Source organism: Myxocyprinus asiaticus, chromosome 1, assembly GCF_019703515.2.
Source record: "Myxocyprinus asiaticus isolate MX2 ecotype Aquarium Trade chromosome 1, UBuf_Myxa_2, whole genome shotgun sequence".
NCBI lineage: Eukaryota > Metazoa > Chordata > Actinopteri > Cypriniformes > Catostomidae > Myxocyprinus > Myxocyprinus asiaticus.
The window spans coordinates 30342358-30361674 of record NC_059344.1 but is presented as its reverse complement, the minus strand read 5'-3'; the positions used below and the strand labels follow the sequence as shown (position 1 = coordinate 30361674).

Here is a 19317-nt window from a genome sequence, read left to right as displayed (position 1 = left end):
AAAGAAAAGGAGGGGCAAATCCAAATTAATTTTTGTGGTAATCAATATTATGCCACAAATGCTGTTGATTGAGCTTAACTTGTATTGAACCCAGATTCCTTTATATTCCTTTAAGGTTTAGGTTAAAATGTACTTAAATGTATCAATATTTCTGACAGAATTCAGTTTTTATTATGTTATGTTAATTAGATGGATTCAAACCATAGTGGTGCCACCGCTGAATAGTGCTGCCAGAAAGACTGGAATGTATGAGGGAAAATGTATATTTTAGGTGCTGTATCTGGTCACAATTGTTTTTAAAACCATTTGCATTTACCGCAGATTGTACAGCAGTGTGACAATATGTAGGCATGCACAACAGAGTTTTGTTGTAATAAATGGTAGTTGTCATGAAGTATGCAACATAATAGTATTGTTTTTGTAGTTTATGTAGTTGGTGTCTCTCTGCTAAAACAGAGAGGGGGGGGGGGAGCAATAGAAGAAAAAAAAAGACAGAGAGATGCTCACAAAGACTGCAGGGCATGGAGATTCTTGAGAGCTGCACTGGGAACAGTCTTCAACTGATTATTCTGAAGCATCCTGAAAAAAAGAGCATATATAGTGTTTAAAACAACACCATTACACACTGTTCACTTCTGTGACACATACACAGTATATCAGACAAGTGTAATGTTCTGGGAGTGAAGAGATGAGAAGTGCAGATCTAAGTGCAGCCTTTTAATAAAGCCCCCTAGAAACACAACCGAAAACAAGAAACACTGGTGACAAGGAATCAAACTAAACTAGAATACAAACACTACAGCCTGGAAAGTAAAACAAATGACAAAGAACACAGGAAAACCAAGGAATATATACACAAGGTGCAAATGACAAAAAAAGGAACACCTGGAACTAATAATCACAGGGACCAATAAACAGACAACAAAAGAACTACAAAACCCATAATAAAACACAAGACACAAGAAGGGCAATAAACATAAAGGGAAAACCTTACAGAGCCCCCTCCCTTAAGGAATGGCTCCTGATGCTCCTAAATACATATACACAAATGAAAGTTCATAACAGGAGCAGGAGACTAGGGCAGAGGGTCCGGAGACCAATGTGAACCAGAAGACCAGGGTGGAGGGACCGAAATGAACCAGGAGACCAGGGTGGAGCAGGCGGAGGGTCCAGAGATAGACGTGGACCAGGAGACCAGGGCAGAGCATGCAGAGGGCCCGGAGATAGACGTGGACCAGGAGACCAGGGTGGAGCGGGCAGAGGGCCCGAAGACCAGGGCACACCAGGCAGATGGCCAGGAGACCAGGGCACACCAGGCAGACGGCCAGGAGATCAGGGCGGACCAGGCGGATGGCCAGGAGACCAGGGTGCACCAGGCGGATGGCCAGGAGACCAGGGTGCACCAGGCGGATGGCCAGGAGACCAGGGTGCACCAGGCGGACGGCCAGGAGACCAGGGCGGACCAGGCGGACTGCCAGGAGACCAGGGCGGAAGGCCAGGAGACCAGGGTGGACCAGGCGGATGGCCAGGAGACCAGGGTGGACCAGGCAAGGCAGCAGATGACCACTGGGAACCCAGTGAATGGCCGTTAGAGGCTGGCAGGGTCCAAGCAACTGGGGACTCAGAGAGCTCAGAACTTAGAGCAGCTAGGGATTCAGAGGGCTCAGAGGTTATGGTATCTGGGAACTCAGAGGGCTCAGAGCAGCTGGGGATTTAGAGGGTTCAAAGGGTTCAGAGGGCAAGGCACTAGGGGACTCAGAGGGCAAGGCACTAGGGGACACAGAGGGTAATGCACTAGGGGACTCAGAGGGCAAGGAACTAGAAGACTCGGAGGGCAAGGCACTAGGGCACTCGGAGGGCAAGGCACTAGGGGACACAGAGAGTAATGCACTAGGGGACACAGAGGACAAGGCACTAGGGGACACAGAGGACAAGGCACTAGGGGACACAGAGGGTAATGCACTAGGGGACACAGAGGGTAATGCACTAGGGGACTCAGAGGGCAAGGCACTAGGGGACTCAGAGGGCAAGGCACTAGGGGACTCAGAGAGAAAGGCACTAGGAGACTTAGAGGATTCAGAGCTCAGAGCAGCTGGGGATTTAGAGGGTTCAGAGGGCTCAGAGAGCAAGGCACTAGGGGACTCAGAGGGCAAGGTACTAGGGGACTCTGGGGCGGAGCTGCCGGAGACTCTAGGGGTGAGGCCGCAGGAGGCAGATGTTCAGAGTGCGACCAGAGCAAGGTCAAGGCGGCCGGGGACACAGAGGTCGGGGACACAGAGGTCAAACCCCACACTGTAGGGGGCTAGCGTAATCCTCAAGGCATAATCAATTCATCTACCAAGGAGAGTTCACACTTGCCTCCAGGCAGGCAGGACTTCACAGGCTCGTCGAGTTCAAAACGGTAGATGCCATTAAATGCGACATCTCCCCATTTGAGGACATGGGTGAGCTTGCGGAACTGCTCTGTATATTGCTTCCTTGCCTTAGAGAGAGAAGTTCCATAGCTCCTAGATCCATATGGTTGTGGTCAGTTGTTCTGTAATATTCTGGGAGTGAAGAGACAAGAAGTGTGGATCTAAGTGCAGCCCTTTGATAAAGAAACTAGAAACACAACCGAAAACAATAAACACTGGGGACAAGGAATCAAAATAAACGAGAATACAAACACTACAGACTGTAAAAGGAAAACAACTGACAAAGAACACAGGAAATCCAAGAAATATATACACAAGGGGCAAATGTGAAAATGAGGAACACCTGGAACAAATAATCACAGGGACCAATAAACAAAGACAACAAAAGAACTACAAAACCCATAATAAAACACAAGACAAAAGAAGAGCAATAAACATAATGGCCTAAATACCTTACAACTAGGGCTGGGTGATAAAATGATCTCTATATTTATCAAAAGAAAAACTTTTAACAAAATTGAAATTAACTTGAGTCATTTTCGAAATGTAGCCTATTTTTTATTAGATGAGTAGGTGCGTGTCGCTAAAAAAAACAAGCAGTTCGTCAAACTTTATACACACACCTAGCTAACTCAATCACAGACATGAAATCAGACAGTTAGCCCTGCTGTCATGTAAACCAGTAATGTGGCTAGGTACCCGCTAGCTAGCTATCTATCTGGCGAATCTGATATTGTTGTGTTTCAAACAAGACAGTCACTGAAAATGCAATACAGCTATCGAATTAACGACATTATCGACATTAACACCATTGCTGTTTATTTATGTACTATTTAGTTAAATGAGTTCTTATGATCCAAAGCGCAGTGACGTCTGCTAATTTTGACACAGGCAAGAGAGTATTTCAGTGGACGTAATGGCTTTTATTCTGCAGCAATATCATAATGTAGTGGACACGCATTGGGGCAAAACTAGGAAGAACAACATTATCGGAAACTTAAAAATTAATGACCATGCGGAGAGTTAAACGTCTGCTGAAGACAATGAGATGGTGGTGAAAAGAGGTCACACACCTTATGTAGGATTAAATCCTAAACTGAGTATACTTCTTGAACTTCAAGTTCAAATGTAGCTTAACATGGAGTCTATTTGTAAAAAAAAACAAGTTATGTTTACATTAATTTTTGTGGTCTAAAAAATGTGGAATGCATTTCCTTCCCCATTAATGGTATGAAATGTATATTGTTATAAATACTGATTTTGAATGATATGAAAAAATAAAAATAAAAATGTGTATTTATATATATATATATATATATATATATATATATATATATATATATATATATAGTAATTATATTTGGCCATATTGCCCTCCCTATCAGACACACATTTGTATACTCACATATACACTCTATGGTTTCTATAACATTTCTCCACAAATCATCAACCCAAAAAAACTATATAAGCTTTTGTATTAATGGAATTTGTGTTTGTGTGTGCCTGAGTGCGTGTGTATGTCTTGTTCTAAGCTAATCACATTGCATATCTTGCTTCCTCTACACTATCAGCTCTCTCTGGCGTCACTCAAATGGCATAGGCCGTGAGGACAACTTTTCCCGCTCTGTGCCAGTCCACACCACACACAACTACACACAGCTCTGGAAATCAATACAATCACACAGACACAAGCCAGCCAAGAGGCATTCACAAGCACATGGCCACAGTCAATTAAAACTACCCCATATCATCTCCACCATCTACAGTCTCAAAGCTCTGGCCTTTGGTTTCCCCAACTCATTCCTGGCATCCCAGACAACAGTCTCTGGATGAGTCTGTGAGAGCACTGTGGGGCTCTAAAACAGCTCTGGATGAGGACAGGAAAAGGGAAAATAAGCATTATGTAAAACGTGGCTGAGGGGACCAAGTAACTGATAAGCTGCATTTGAATTGGCTCACAAACACCTGAAGAACAAAACTTAGGTTACAGGAAATAAAAAGAGAGAGAGATTGAGGGGGGTTGGGGGGAGAGAAATATTTTAAATATTGCTATACTATATTGACATTCTAACACCAAGAATCAATATTTTTAGTTACATTTTTCACATTAATATATTTTTTGGGGAAAAAGAGACTGACCACCACTACTTGTGTGAGAAGACAAAAAGGACTGCAGCATTAGGTTAACACTAATATACTCTATACAGATCTTCCATACAGCTAAACAACAAGGATAATGATAAAAATGCTGAAATTAAAATACACTTTTTGTATCACTGATGTGCCTCTGCTGTATGTTAATTTACTCTATGGCTCTATGATAAAGCAGGAAGTTCAGCATTTGCTGCATAAAGCAATGAACTCCAGTCAAGATAAATGAGAAACAGGTGAGTAAAAGATCATACTAGAACACCGTGTCAAATCGCAATACACTAAACACAAAGAATCGCAACCTGATATTGATATAATATTGTATCATCAAGTCCCTGCCCTACAAAAAGGAGAGGGAGAGCGAATGCATCATGATGAAAGGTACTCCATCAGACACTGACAGACTTGCTGATTCAGTAGCAGCGAAATTCCTGTTAGTTACACAACACCACTTAACAACTCAACAAAACACACAGCAGAATCTAGTGTTCTCTCACTGCAATGTACAAGACCTCAGTGAAGGAATAAGCCTGTATCAAATATAGGTGTGTGCGTGTGATGATTTGACCTACATTATATGGACAAAAATGGCCTCACAATGTGGGAAAACCTGACATTTTTGAGGAAACACCTGCATTGTGAGGACACCCAAATATTCCCGTAATTCAAAGGGCTAAATAAACATAGTAAATAATAATTTAATGAAAATGTAAAAGTGCAAAAAGTTTATGTGAGGGTTAAGGTAGGGATAGAAAAGAATCATTAGGTCAGTATTACAGCAAAGGAAAGTCCTCGTAATTATCTCCCTTTTTCCTGACTTCTCCATGTGCGGTGCCATTGCAGCGAGAGACTTCCTCTCGGATGCTCCACACTTCCGCTTAGTTGTTGTTATCAGCTAGACTAACATTATTGGTGAAGGCGAGCAGCTAAGGGTCTGGATATTTATGCGCTGTTATAAGGTGTTATAACAACTACAGGTGGCTTAAAAACTACTGGAAAATGAATGTCACAACGATAAGCCCCCCCAAAAGCTGCCAGAACCAGATGTAATAATCAGAGGTTGCATTAAACTAATTCTCAGTCACTTGCCCTTTTTTAAAAAAAAAACATGAACATATAATTCCAAATACTGTCCATCATTTTGGAAGATAACAAAGATGAAAAACATTAAAACCAAGCCTTTTTTATTAATCATCTTTACAAGGTTCATATCTCATGTCGCATTGTGAGTGTATGTGAATGAGGGAGAGACCAAGTTGTTCCTGGCAGAGTGTGTGAGAAGGCGGCACTTGTTTATGCAGAAATAATGCAAAGTTACGTGCCTCAAACCTGAAGATTTTGAAATCATGACCATACGTCCTCTTTTCACAGATGTTTCCTCTTTTTTCGAACCTTAAAAAGCAACCAGTCGGGATTTCTAGGTTCCTTTAATGTCTGCGATTTGGCTGTTTTCATATTAAACTGCTCAACAAAAATGTAATTAAATCTAGTGCATCATATACGTGAATTCTCTCTCTCTCTCTCTGCGTGCTGTATGTCTGTCTCTCTCTCTCTCTCTCTTTCAAAACACACACACACACACACACACACACACACACACACACACACACACACATACACACACACACAGGGCTGTAAACTTTACCATGTTTACCGTAAGTAACTGTGTACTTATCTATTTAGGGACTGCTGTCGAAACCGAATGTTCACACATGGCCTTTAGTGAGAAAGGGATTTACATTAAGTAAATACAGACTGTTCACTCGTTTTTGACTGTTGTTAGTGATATTTCAGTGCTTGGTAATGGGAATAAGCTGCGACATGGAAGTCTGTAGCATTCGTATTGGAAGAACATGCTAAACATGTTAGGTAATTTTGCTGCTTGTGAAAAAGGTGGGTAGCAGTACCAATGTGTGTGTGTGTGTGTGTGTGTGTGTGTGTTTAGTATACTTACAAGACTTTAAGCTGATGGAGGCCAGACAGAGCCTCTGGGTGGATGAAAGCAAGGTCATTACCAGCCAACCGTCTACAAAAAAATAAAATAAAAAATAAATAAAAATACATATTCATTCAGGTTGCAAAAAAAATCTCCAGATATTCTGATGGAAAGCTTGGAAAAGGATGTCAAAGGAAGTCAAATGTAGCTATGAGTATAAAGAAACACAAAATAATGTTATAAAATGGATGGTTCTGACTAAAAATTCTGGTCGACTGAACCAGAAAAACAACAACAACAACAACAACAACAAAACAAAAAACACGTGACCATAAATTCTATTTTAATAAGCATAAACAGTGTGTGTAGAGTTGTCAAGATACCAAATGATCAGTTGTCGGTACCGATACCAGTGAAATGTTATAGTTCTCAATACCAATTTCGATACACAGCATAAATGTGCTAATATGATAATGTGCTATTGAACACACTCATTTAGCCTATTTAAAGTTACATTTAAATGTAAATAATACATTAAAGAAATGCATGTTTCCTTCAAGTGTTTCCTAATTAAGCATGTATTGTTTAGTTAGAGCCCTACTGAAATCCTGTTTTCCATTTTTTCCCCCAGAATTCCATGTTTTAATTAATTTCCTTAATTTAATCATATAAATTGTGTCTAATCAAATTAATTATTAAAACTTTTAGCAAGTGAAAACAGAACATTACTTTTAACATACCATTGCATTTTTTAATAAACTTTCAGTACAACAGCACACTTGCTTGTGAAATTTTGCTTAATTTTTATTATGATTACAGTATTTATTAATCATTACTTATTATTATTTATACTACTACAGTGAATAGTATATTTTACTATACATTTTACTGTACAGTTTTCTATGGCAATTTCTTCAATTTCAGGTGTCTAGCTTTTATTTTAAATCAATGGAATTATTTTGACATCATCTTTTATTTTGTCATTTTATACTGTATAAAGCATGCAGCTCATGCAGACTAAGACTGCAGCTTTTCACAGTTTAATAATCACACTAGGACATATTACAATTTTAATTTGACTAATTGTTCATTTCAGTGTAAAAGGAATAGCAGAGCACACACTCTAAATTAGCGTATGAGCAGTTGAAACAAGTCGTGTAAAAGTCAGACAATGTGTGGGTATTTCGAGTCGGCATGTCAGTGACTGGTACTCGATTTGGTACTGAGGTACCTGTATTTTTGACATCACTAGTAAGGATGATAAATTAAATTTCTTGGTAGAAAAAGTGTTTATTCCAATTATGATTAATAAATGTAACGATTTATTTGAACTCTTTATCTTTTTTCATACTGCTGTTGCCAACGTTTTATTTATAACAGCAACAAGCCATGAGAAGCTGTGCATTATAGTAATTTTACAATGGGTAAGGGGTGTTCTTAAAAGCCCCTTAACCATTATACAATCAATGTGACACCATGTCCTAACCAAACAGGATGCGATACATTTCCAATGACAAGCAATCTGTCCACACTGAACACAATAATGCAGCACATCATAGCCAATCAGAACATATGTAATGTTTAATGTACTCTTATGAGAAGCTGGACTGTGGACCAATGAGAGCTCAGAGTGAGCATGGCTACCTGGCGTGACACCTCAGAAATAGAAACCAAGCACTCGGACAAAAACGCTGATTAATGTAGGCAAAATACCTTTTATTGTGTGTTGTTTTGCTTTATTGTGTCACGTCTATTAACAGTGTAACACACAACTTCTCGTTACTTACTGCTTTATTTTACTGACCCAATGTACTGTATATTCAGAAAGATTCAATCTTTTGTTTAAATTGTGCTTTGTCCTTGGTCTGGGAGTACACTATATAGCTGATATCTGCCATGCTGACAGTATGTGTGATATGCATTCCTCTTTTCTAACTCATTCTCTGTCCGCTAAAGCCTTTACAGACTCTCTGTCTGGTCAAGTTGATGAGCTCTGATTGTGCAGAAATGTTTCAGGCTGGACAACACACTACGACACCTATTCACAGAGACTCAAGAGGATATTATGAGTGTGAATGTGTTCATATAAAGGTGTGTACACATGTAGTTTATAGGTATTATGCTGTACCACAATACAGTACAAGATGGGGTTCAAACTGTTTGTTTATATGTATATGTCAATACTGCATGTGCTGTTACTGGTGTGCAATGAGAGCTTCTCTGTGTGTGTGTGGTAAGGTGGGCAGAGGGTCCACATAACTTCACCAAATGAGGCCCGAGAGATTAACACCAGATTTATCACCCACTGAAACTGGAGTCAGAGAAATTTCTCACTCTTCTAACTCTCTTATAATTTTTCTCTCCCTCTCTCGATCTGTCTGTCAGGAGCACGAATAGACCACAGTGCTTTAGAAGAGAAGAGAAAGCCTCCCATTTCACCCTCTCATTACAGTAAGTACTGAGTTGCACATATTTATCTTAGATCTTCATGTAAAATTGAGATGTTTACACCTTCTGCCTGTTGGTGGCCCTAAAATGGGTGTCTGAAATAATCACATCTAAAACAATTAGTATGGAACAAATTGCAAGACTGCCATGCAAAAAGATCAACACGGCATGTGCAATGTCCAGCCATACTCGCCCTAGAAGCACCTGTGGAAGCAACCATTCTGATAACAAAGTTTAAAAGGAGTTTAGAAGGAATTTTGGTGTGTCACAATATCCAAAAATAGGAGAAGCCTGAGTCGGGTCTGTTTGATTCCACCAGTGCAGATGGAACATCGTACTAAGTCCACGTCCACAAATAATATGTTTTCATTTGGAAGTGCACACATTTAGCTACCTTTACGACTAAACTATGGTTTCAACCATACTAGAACACAAAAAATGCTCTCCATACTTGAAAAACAATGATGTTAGGAAACTTAAAACATAATTTTCAAACTTAAATGGATTAGTGGACGTGACCTAAAATACACTGACAGTGTTTCCTACAGCAAAAATGAGCGCCCACGCTGCCTCCCTACTGAATCAACAGTTTGAAATATGCATTGTGACCAGTGTACTCCGATTCTTGAAAAGATTACTCTAATGAGCCAGCTCTTTTGAATCTACAGCGCAAAACATACAGTGCTATCAGTACAGCTCGATTCACAAACGAATGATTCGCATGAGCCACATCTTTGTAGTGAATCAAACACACTTATACATCAGTCGGAGAGGTTATTGAATTAATCTTAAATGACACACAAGTTATGATTGTCATCATGTCCAGCTTATAAATAAATAAAAATGGTTGCTGTATTATGCAATGTTGTCCTTAAAACTTGTTAGACTAATTAGGCACTGGCTGGATACTACCAAAGTCCCTTTCAATGCAAGTCAGTCCACTAGGAAACCATCTTTGGAATGCTCCCGGGCAGCTATAGAGCGCAACAGTCTGGTTCCGGAAGTAAAAATCCCACTCATTTTTTCCATAAACTAACTGATTTTCAGCAATAACTTATAAACCTTTAAAGGCATACCTACCTTTGAGCTCCAAGGTTTTTCGTCAATGGTATATGCCTTTGTTGAAACCATCAGTCCACGTTATTTGATAGCGGAATTCCTAGTGAACAACTACATTACCCATGGTCCAACAGAGAAAGTTTCACCAATCAGAGAACCGTGGCCAACATAGCCCGTGAAACACGAGTCGGTCTCCCTTCACCTACTTATATATTTGTATATATCAGAATATTGTGCAATAAACATGAAATATATTGTTTCTATAAATAAAGAACCTAAAATCAAGTTTTATATTCTCATTTTTTTATTTAATAACATCATTCCCAATGCTTCATGGTATTGTAATTTGTGTACTCATAAAAGACGGTAAGTACATAATCTTGTAACTGTCTTTTATTTGATTTTCAAATACTTTTTTGCCTCAAATACAAGTTTTTGATGTTGTGATTTACCTCAGAGCTGGTTGTTTCAACTCTTTTATGGAGGATTTTATGAAAAGCCTCTGCACAAAATCAATAGGAAAAGTACTTAGGGAATCCAGATGGCTAAAATAAGTGGACGGGCACTGTTATGCTCTATTTTTATGGCTACAAGTGGCAGAAAAGTGCAGCTCCTATCTACTTGAATGAGGAAAGACTGAAATATCCAAAATGGTTGGACAAGATTACGATCAAAGAACATTTTTTAAATCAGCAGTAAAATCTGACAGCAATGGTATCATAAATTGTGCTTCTTTAACTCAGATCATGCTAAACAATTATATTTTATAAGCTGGTTCAGCTAATGCATATGTGCATTCTTGAGTTGATGTCTGTATCTAAAAGGTGATTGGCTCTTTTAACTGTGAAGGCGGGACTTCCTTTTCTACATCCGTTGGCTGTTCCAATTTCTCCCCTTTATTTTAATACCAGTGGTCTGTCTCTGCTGAACTGTCTCTGTCACTACTCAGTTACTGACTGGTTGTTCATATGACAATATGAAGTTAAAAGATTTTGTAATCAGTGGAAATTTATTAAAAAAAAAATAAAATAAATGAATGACTGGATAATGTTATCACATTTTGAATCATTAAGAGGAACCTGAACTGGAGTCGCTAAATTCCTAACAATTGACCCTTATGCTCTGGCCCCCTTGATTACAGTTGTTCGTCTGACAAGCTCTGCAGAACTATAAATGGAATTGATAATATTTTTACTTGGGCTGTTATGAAGAGTGACATTGTAAAGCATATTTATCTGATGTTTTTTTGTAAAAGAAATTGTTAAATTACACAGAATTTGAATCAAAACTGATTATTACAGTCATTTGAAAAGAGAAAAGCATAATTTGATGATGATTACATACCTGATAACACTGTAAGTATAAGTGAAAAGAACAGCTTTTAACGTCTCATAACACACTAATTTTGATGCTGTGAACTCTTTATTTACTATCGCCTGTACTAAGACCTGAATCAATACGTAAATGAATTAATGTTAACTTCAGATCCTTTTAAGGTGCACCTAATAATTTTTCAGTAACTGATGGCAAATAAGAAATACCCTATGCCTTAACAATGGAGAACGGGGGGAGTGATTGAAATTGAAAATAGTAATTATTTTGTGCAGTTCTTTTTGCTAAAGTATAGAAATAGTATGTGCACATCCAAACATTAAGGTAGGTGCACGATCAAAAAAAATTATAAAACAAGGAGAGAACTGCACACTGCTGTAAATGCTCCCATGTAATTTAATAGAAAAAACAAAGTTTCGACCCCTTTCAACGTTTCAACTCCTTGGGTCTTCGTCAGGCAGCAAACAGAACTCATAAAACAAGGAGAGAACAGCACACTGCTATAAATTCTCCAATGTAATTTAATAGAAAAAACAAAGTTTCGACCCCTTGGGTCTTCGTCAGGCAGTTACAATACCTCCAAGCTAAAATCTCCCCTTTTGTACTGTCTTCTCTCTCTAACTCGATCTCTTTCTCTCTCTCTCTCTACCACCCATCTTTTCCTTTAATTTTTCAAGTACCAAAGTATATATGAAAGCCTGTGGGTAATCATCTTATGGCCGCAGTGTCTTCATGATTCACCTGCAGGTCCTAGAAACAAAGAAACAGAAAGACAGAAAGAGAAAAGAGAGGGAAAAACCAAGAGACACTGGATAATACAGCTTGAATTAGAAGAATAGTGAGGACATGACAGGGACGGCTTATCAGTCCACATGATCATAGGGGTTCAGCTTCTAAGTGTTGAAACATTACCACACACCACGATATGGAGAGAGAGAAAAGACAGAGAGACATAGAGCTCCACATGGAGTCAGCGTAGTGGTGACTAGTCTTGAAAATACTGATGGGTAACTAAAAATCTAAAATGACGAGCCATCACATAAGCTCGTAATATTCTTTGACAGAATACGTGTTCCTCTCCAACCATGACATAAACAACTGCAGTCCAAGTGCACTCGTTTGCATCATCACATTTGTTGTGGCGCACCATTGCAGTTGGTATAGCCAGCAGGAGAGAGAGAGACGTTCTCTTCCTCCTTGTCTTTCTGTCATTCTCTCTCAGATCCTCTGGTTTGGCCACGTGTCAAAGCCACCAGTTCTGGCCAGACTTCCATCGGTGGATCCTTAAGCACACAAATATACACACACTGTCACTACTCTGCATCAGATATTGAGCGGGGAGATGTCACTCCTGATCTTTATTGGTCTGGAACTAATCTCTAAGAATAAAAGTCTCATTCTGTGGTTCATTGTGTTGTCAGATCTGTGTAATGCTGCTCCACTGTGTAGCTTTAGTAACCACTTCAGTGAGTGCGACCACTGTCATGTGACTTTCTGAAAGGCTTAGCCAACACTTCCAAGGCAGTGTTACCTCACTACAACAGATTGCAAATGAATTTCTCCAATACGGCAACTAGGCAAATTTGTATCCAACATGAATAGGGATGGGCATTTTGGTAATTTTGTCTACTCGGGTACTCAGACTAATTACTCGTCGAGTACTCGAGGGCCATGACACGTACATCACTGTATATATAATAATATGTATAACAAATGTCTTTGGCTGCTGCATTGCATCTTTTTGTTCCAGTGTATCGTCTATTCATTATTATAGGCTGTTATAAAATAATCTGTTACAAAATGTACAAAAGATTGCATAATCAAAATATAATGCATCATATTTTGTCATTATGTGAAGATTCACTGCCCAACTCAACGAAAGAATGTGCACAACATGCGTCTGTCTGTCCTTCAGGTTACCATAGTAATTTTAGTAAGCGCACACCAGTTTATTTATTGACTGTCTGAGAACCGTCTATTTTCAAATCATGGTTGGCTTAACAGGAGATGCCATAACCATCACGTTTTTAATATGCATGTTAAGCTGAAGTTCAGTTTTGAAGACGCTGCATTCTGTTCCATTTAGCTGCGCTCTGTCTAGCTGTTTGAAACACTCACCTGCTGTATATGTGCTGCTTCAGCGCATTGAGTCCACTGCCACACGCCTGGTGTGTGTGTGTCCAAGTGTTGTGTTGTTGTTGCTGTGATGATTCATGAAGTGTTCCATTCAACTCGGAGAGACAGATTTTCCACATTTCAACTGGGGAAAGTGCAACGGAATGACACATTATGTCGGACTTCTAACTTGGAAACTCGTGTGGAAATCTTCAACTCCCATTTTGTCGATATACAGATGTGTGTGTTATGTCATGCAAACATTTCGGCACCCAGGGCAGGGAGGTTTACTGTCAGTGACAAACATTCACTTTTATTAAATAATATCCATTAACGAGTCGAAGTTCTTAATTTAAATGGTAATAAAACTTATTTAGCAAACGTTTTGCAGAGACAGGTGTTCAAAACACAGTTAATTACACTCTTTTTTGATTATCGTAACAATAGCATTGCAGCGTCATATATCAGTTTGGTTGCTATGAGACATCTCTGACAATCAATGTACCCCTCAAAATCACAACATAATAAATCTCAAAATTAAAAATAAGCTCCATCTTTGACATGTTTGTGTTTAGTTGTCAGGTAATTGTCACTGAATTTCGAATTAAGAGAAATGTCACATCATGCATTATTGATTACACTGTGATTTTGAGGTGATTGTCAGAGACGTCTCCTAGCAACCAAACTGATATATGACGCTGCAATGCTATTGTTACGATAATCAAAAGAGAGTGTAAGTAACCGTGTTTTGAACACCTGTCTTTGTAAAACGTTTGCTAAACATATTTTATTATCATTTAATGTAAGAACCTTAACTCGTTAATGGATATTATTTAATAAAAGTGAATGTTTGTCACTGACAGTAAACCTCCCTGCCCTGGGTGCCAAAATGTTTGCGTAAATATAACACACACCTGCATCTCGATGAAATGGGAGTTGAAGATTTCTGCATGAGTTTCCAAGTTAGAAGTCCGACATAATGTGTCATTCCATAGCACTTTCCCCTAGTTGAAATGTGGAAATTCCAACTCTCCGAGTTGAATGGAACGCTTCATGAATCATCACAGCAACAACAATATGGAGCTTCGCTGCTTTCCCCACAGGAGCGAACACATGGGGAGACACACACACACACGTGGCAGTGGACTCAATGTGCTAAAGCAGCACATAAACAACAGACGAGTGTTTCAAACAGCTAGACAGAGCGCAGCTAAATGTAACAGAATGCAGCATCTTCAAAACGTCCACTTAACACGCATATATAACAGTCTATAAAAATGAATAGACGATACACTGGAACACCAAGGCACAATGCAGCAGTCAAAGACGTTTGTCAGACATGTTATTATATATACAGTTATGTACAAGTCATTGCCCCACAAGTACTCGACTCGAGTAATTAGTCCGAGTACTCGAGTAGACAAAATGACCAAAATGCCCATCCCTACTTCTAAAAATTGTATTTGCAAGATTTTTTTCATGACTTACCAATGACTTTTCCAGTCATTCTGGATGCTGGATTAGGATTTTTAAAGATATTTTATAGAGATTTCACTCACAAAGAGCAATTTCTAGACAATGAAATATTTTAGAGCAGAGCATAACTAGAAATAATTATCTAGACTATAGAAATTTTCATGACTTTTTGAGATTTACAGGTCTGGAAATTTAAAATGCCCTGGTTTTTCAAGTTTTTCCCGAGAAACTGGTGTGGAAAAGGGCACCATTCACCAAAAGTCTACCTCAGTCAGGACTTTAAAGTATGATGAATAAAAATCCTCTAACACGCAGTGTACAATGTACACACAACCAAACCAAACATTGATACTGATGAAAGTATGAAGACACAAACCCAAACCCTTATGAAATATTAAAGGTGCACTCAGTAATTTTTTTATGTTGCCCTGGTCGACATAACAGAGGTTTGGGACTTTATACTGACACCTATCAGCATGGATACAGCATCATACAATAGCCAAAGTTTCAGCTACCAGTGCCTTGGTAGAAATGCTCGATTTGCAATCAGCCATCATTACAGTAATTTATTCCAAGAGAGAAAATTTCCAATAATAACAGAGGGGTTACCGAGATTACGTGAATAATATTCAGCTGGTTGTCTTAATATATCAGCCATCTGAGGCATTCTGCTTGTTGGGCCTCATGTATTCAGACAGAAGACAAAGGAAGGCCTAACACAGTCGTAAAACCTGACTGAGGCCCACAAACAGTCATAAATCTTACTGATAAAAACCGTGCCAAAATCAAACAAAGGGAGTCCAAAACAGACTACAAATCCCATGAAGCCTTGCTCACTAAAGGATCGAACTCTCAACTCCTATTGGATGAGGCACACAACAGAACGGCCCTCAACCATGACGTCATCAGGAGTAGAAATAACTCTGAGATCCTTCTGCGATTTGCTTTCAGCAACTTTGCTCACCGTGTGTAGACGCAGCTCATCGCTGCTCTCAGGTGTAGCCTCGTGGCACAAGGAAGTAACATCCGACTTGAAACTGTGGCTATACAATCTCCATCTCGCTGGACGAGTTGAGATTACTCGTGTTCCACCGAACACTCTTACGGATCTGAAGGAGACCGCCGAGTAATCCGCATCTTCATCCGTTTGCCTGCAGAAGTGAAAAGATTTCTCTTCCCTCTTCAATCAAGTCGACGTCGCTGATTTCTCTGCCAGCCCGCCGAGAATCAGCAGCCATACCGCCCACCGACAGAGCAAGGAAACGGCCTCCCGTCATCACCCGAGCCTCGAGGAACCGAGTCGGAGTTAAAGAACGGATGAACACATATTCTACCTGCGTCCTCATACGATTCAAGTAAGAGGTATATGTCTGGGCAGAGATAGAATATTATAGTGTGTTATTCTTGTGTATCAAGGTTATTGCTTGTACAGTTTACGGACCGCCGAATCCGCTCATTGCTGCTAAAAATACTCAAGGTATTACTGTAATATACTGTTATCACGAATGAGATCTGCTGTGTTGTAGTCCAACCACATTGGACTATTGTGTATTCCCGCCATCGCGGGTGAGACCGGCAAACTGAGTTTATCCATTAAAGAACCAAAGACCGCGGGACGGTTTACGAGCCGTCCACCGTATCTCTGAGTGATAAACTAACAGATGCTTTCTCTCCCACGATCGCGAAACCGGCTTTGGTGCCGCCACTTAATTCTCTCTCTCGTACTAACCACACACACACACACATGCGACCCCTCACAAACATTCTCGCACACACTTTTGGCTAGTAGATAACTTAGTGATAAAGGTCAGCTTTGTCCCTAAGTTATCGTACAAGCGGAGACACGCAGTAAACGGGCAGACGCCATTGACCGGCTTCTCTCCGCCATATTCTCTGGCCGGAAATCTCACGTGACATACTCTCCACGAGAGTCACGTCCGACATTTTGTGCGCGTCACACCTTACACACACACACCTACCTTCCTCTCATGTGTTATAGGCTTATTTTAGTTACCATATCTAATCATGTCTCTGTTTAGTTTGTAGTTGTAAGTCGGAAGTTTATTAACTGCATTGTATTGATTATTAATTTATATTACTGCATAAATAAACTTTGTTATATTTCAAAGAGAAGTGTTTTGGTTTGTTTTGCATACACCTGTGTCAAATGCTGACATGGGATGTCAGTGCTCGGATTCAAGCCTTCATTGTTTCTTTTTGAAGGTCGATATTATTCGGATGTCGATTTTCCTAAGAAAACAATCTAATATTGAGACTGTTATACCATCTGGTTATTAGTCCCTGATTCCAGGGTGGTGCCCTGGTGATATTAATCCTTATTAATATTCTATTGATTTTTGATAATTGATAATTATCTTTGATGATTGTTGAATTTGAAGGATCAATAAGCTAGTGTTAATTTTAATCAATGTTTCATCAATGTTAATAATTAATGATTATCTTTGATAATTATTAATTATTGCTAATAACCAAACCCGCTCCTGAACATGGCGCACTACATTTAATGGTGCGCCGTATGAGGTTTAATGAGTTAGATTATATTATTGAATTTAAATATTAATAACTAAAGAAATAATGATTAATTATTTCTGATTGTAACACTGATCTAAACAACCAGTAGAACCTACATGCTCCATGTAGAATAAGTCACTGATATGACTGGAGTCTTCATTTCATGTGAGTTTACATCATGTTAAATATTTTTTAAAAGTACTATTCTTTTTGATGTGTAAAACTTTAATGAGTTAAAAGTTACTGAGCGCACCTTCAAAAGCAAACATGCAGGCTTATCAGACACATTCTCTGGCATGCTCAAAGACACACACACTCTTTCTCTCACACACACACAATACTTATCAAGCCAGAGAAACACACAAATCTAGAAAGGATTAATATTTGACAGCTCTATATCTGTCAGTGGGGGTGGATACGTTTGAAGAGCAAGGTGAGAGTGTGTGTCTGTGTGTGTTTATGATAGAAGACTGCATGACGGTGAGGCAGAGAATGTTCCTCTTGGCTCTCTCCAGTGCTGCCTAAACAGCGCGCGCGCACACACACACACACACACGGTCGGATTAAGGTACTCAGGGCCCCTGGGCTTACAGTTTTACTGTGCCAGTCATCATACCGCGGGGGGGGGGGCTTGTGGGAGTGGAACATTACCCTATGTCCACGCGCTACACGGGCGCATTTTGCTGTTGCATACCGCCTCCGTGTTTACATCACCTTCATTTTCTGCTCGCGTGGGCCCCCCTAGTGGTCTGGCCCCCTGTGCACATGCCAATAAAATCACTACATGCGCACGCGCGCGCACACACAAACACATTCACATACACTCACATACACACACAGAAGCACATAACTGCTGCTCTACTGTCAGGGCAAACGGGTACTGTAAATAGGTGTGCTCACTGTGCTCTTTAATGTCTTTACTTTTAATCTACCACTAATTCTGAACAACACCTGCCACTGTATTCAACTAGATATTTTTATGTATAAACACTGTGGACACACAAGCATGCACACACACTTGACACAGTCTAACTAATGCACTAATGCAACTAATGTCTTCTTTCTGATCAAAATAAAATAATAATAATAATTTAAAAAAAAAAACTAAATTCTCAATTTCATTCTTTCACCATCGTCTCTCACATTCCTCTCTACTTGTACTTCTTTGAGCAAAACTGAAACTTTCTATTGTATTGTAGCACTTCTCATATTAATTCCTCATTAGGATGATTTGCTTTTGCTGTATTCCTCATTTGAAAGTCGCTTTGGATAAAAGCATCTGCTAAATAAATTAAATGCAAATGTTTAATGTCTGTTTAAGGGAAAAATTCCACAAACCTGATGTAATACTGATTTTTAAACAGTTGTCCTCACTTCGGTGCAATGATTCATAATGAAATTATAAAATATCAATAATTATATATTTTTCCCCATTGTTAGAATGGTAAAATGTTGTACAAAGTAATTAGTGGGAGTCTCTAAATAATGTTCTCTCTATTGATTTTGACTGATCTTAACCCCATAATTATGTAACTGGATGTCACCATGATATTCATCAATAATTGCCTATGAAATATTTTAAAACATTACTGCATTATTTTTGTATTTATGTACATTAATTTTGTCCCATTTAAGTGATTGAAAAGTCTGCCTCTTCAACTCGCAAAAGTCATCTTTCATTATGCATTAATGGTAAGGTATCTACATGCTTGAAAAAAAAAATAGCTTGAAAATTGTTCAGAACAGAAAAAGGTGTGGAAAGTAGTTCAGAATAAAGTACTGTTTATTCATTCAGAATAATGCGTGTGTGGAATAATCTGTCTTATAAGTAATATATAGTTGACATGAGTTACA

At 39.2% G+C, this 19317-nt stretch overlaps 1 protein-coding gene across 3 annotated transcripts in view; it reads right to left on the bottom strand.

Annotated features, from left to right (window-relative positions):
- Positions 1–19317, bottom strand: part of lgr4 (leucine-rich repeat containing G protein-coupled receptor 4) — a 115222-nt gene that overhangs the window by 33199 nt on the left and 62706 nt on the right. For 2 of the 3 annotated variants that reach the window (XM_051702500.1, XM_051702519.1), the window contains 2 exons: positions 6520–6591; positions 508–579 (listed from right to left, as the gene is read on the bottom strand). In XM_051702500.1, the coding sequence (XP_051558460.1) occupies positions 508–579; positions 6520–6591 (144 nt within the window). The remainder of the gene's footprint in view (positions 1–507; positions 580–6519; positions 6592–19317) is intronic. The other variant, XM_051702508.1, reaches the window with a different exon arrangement.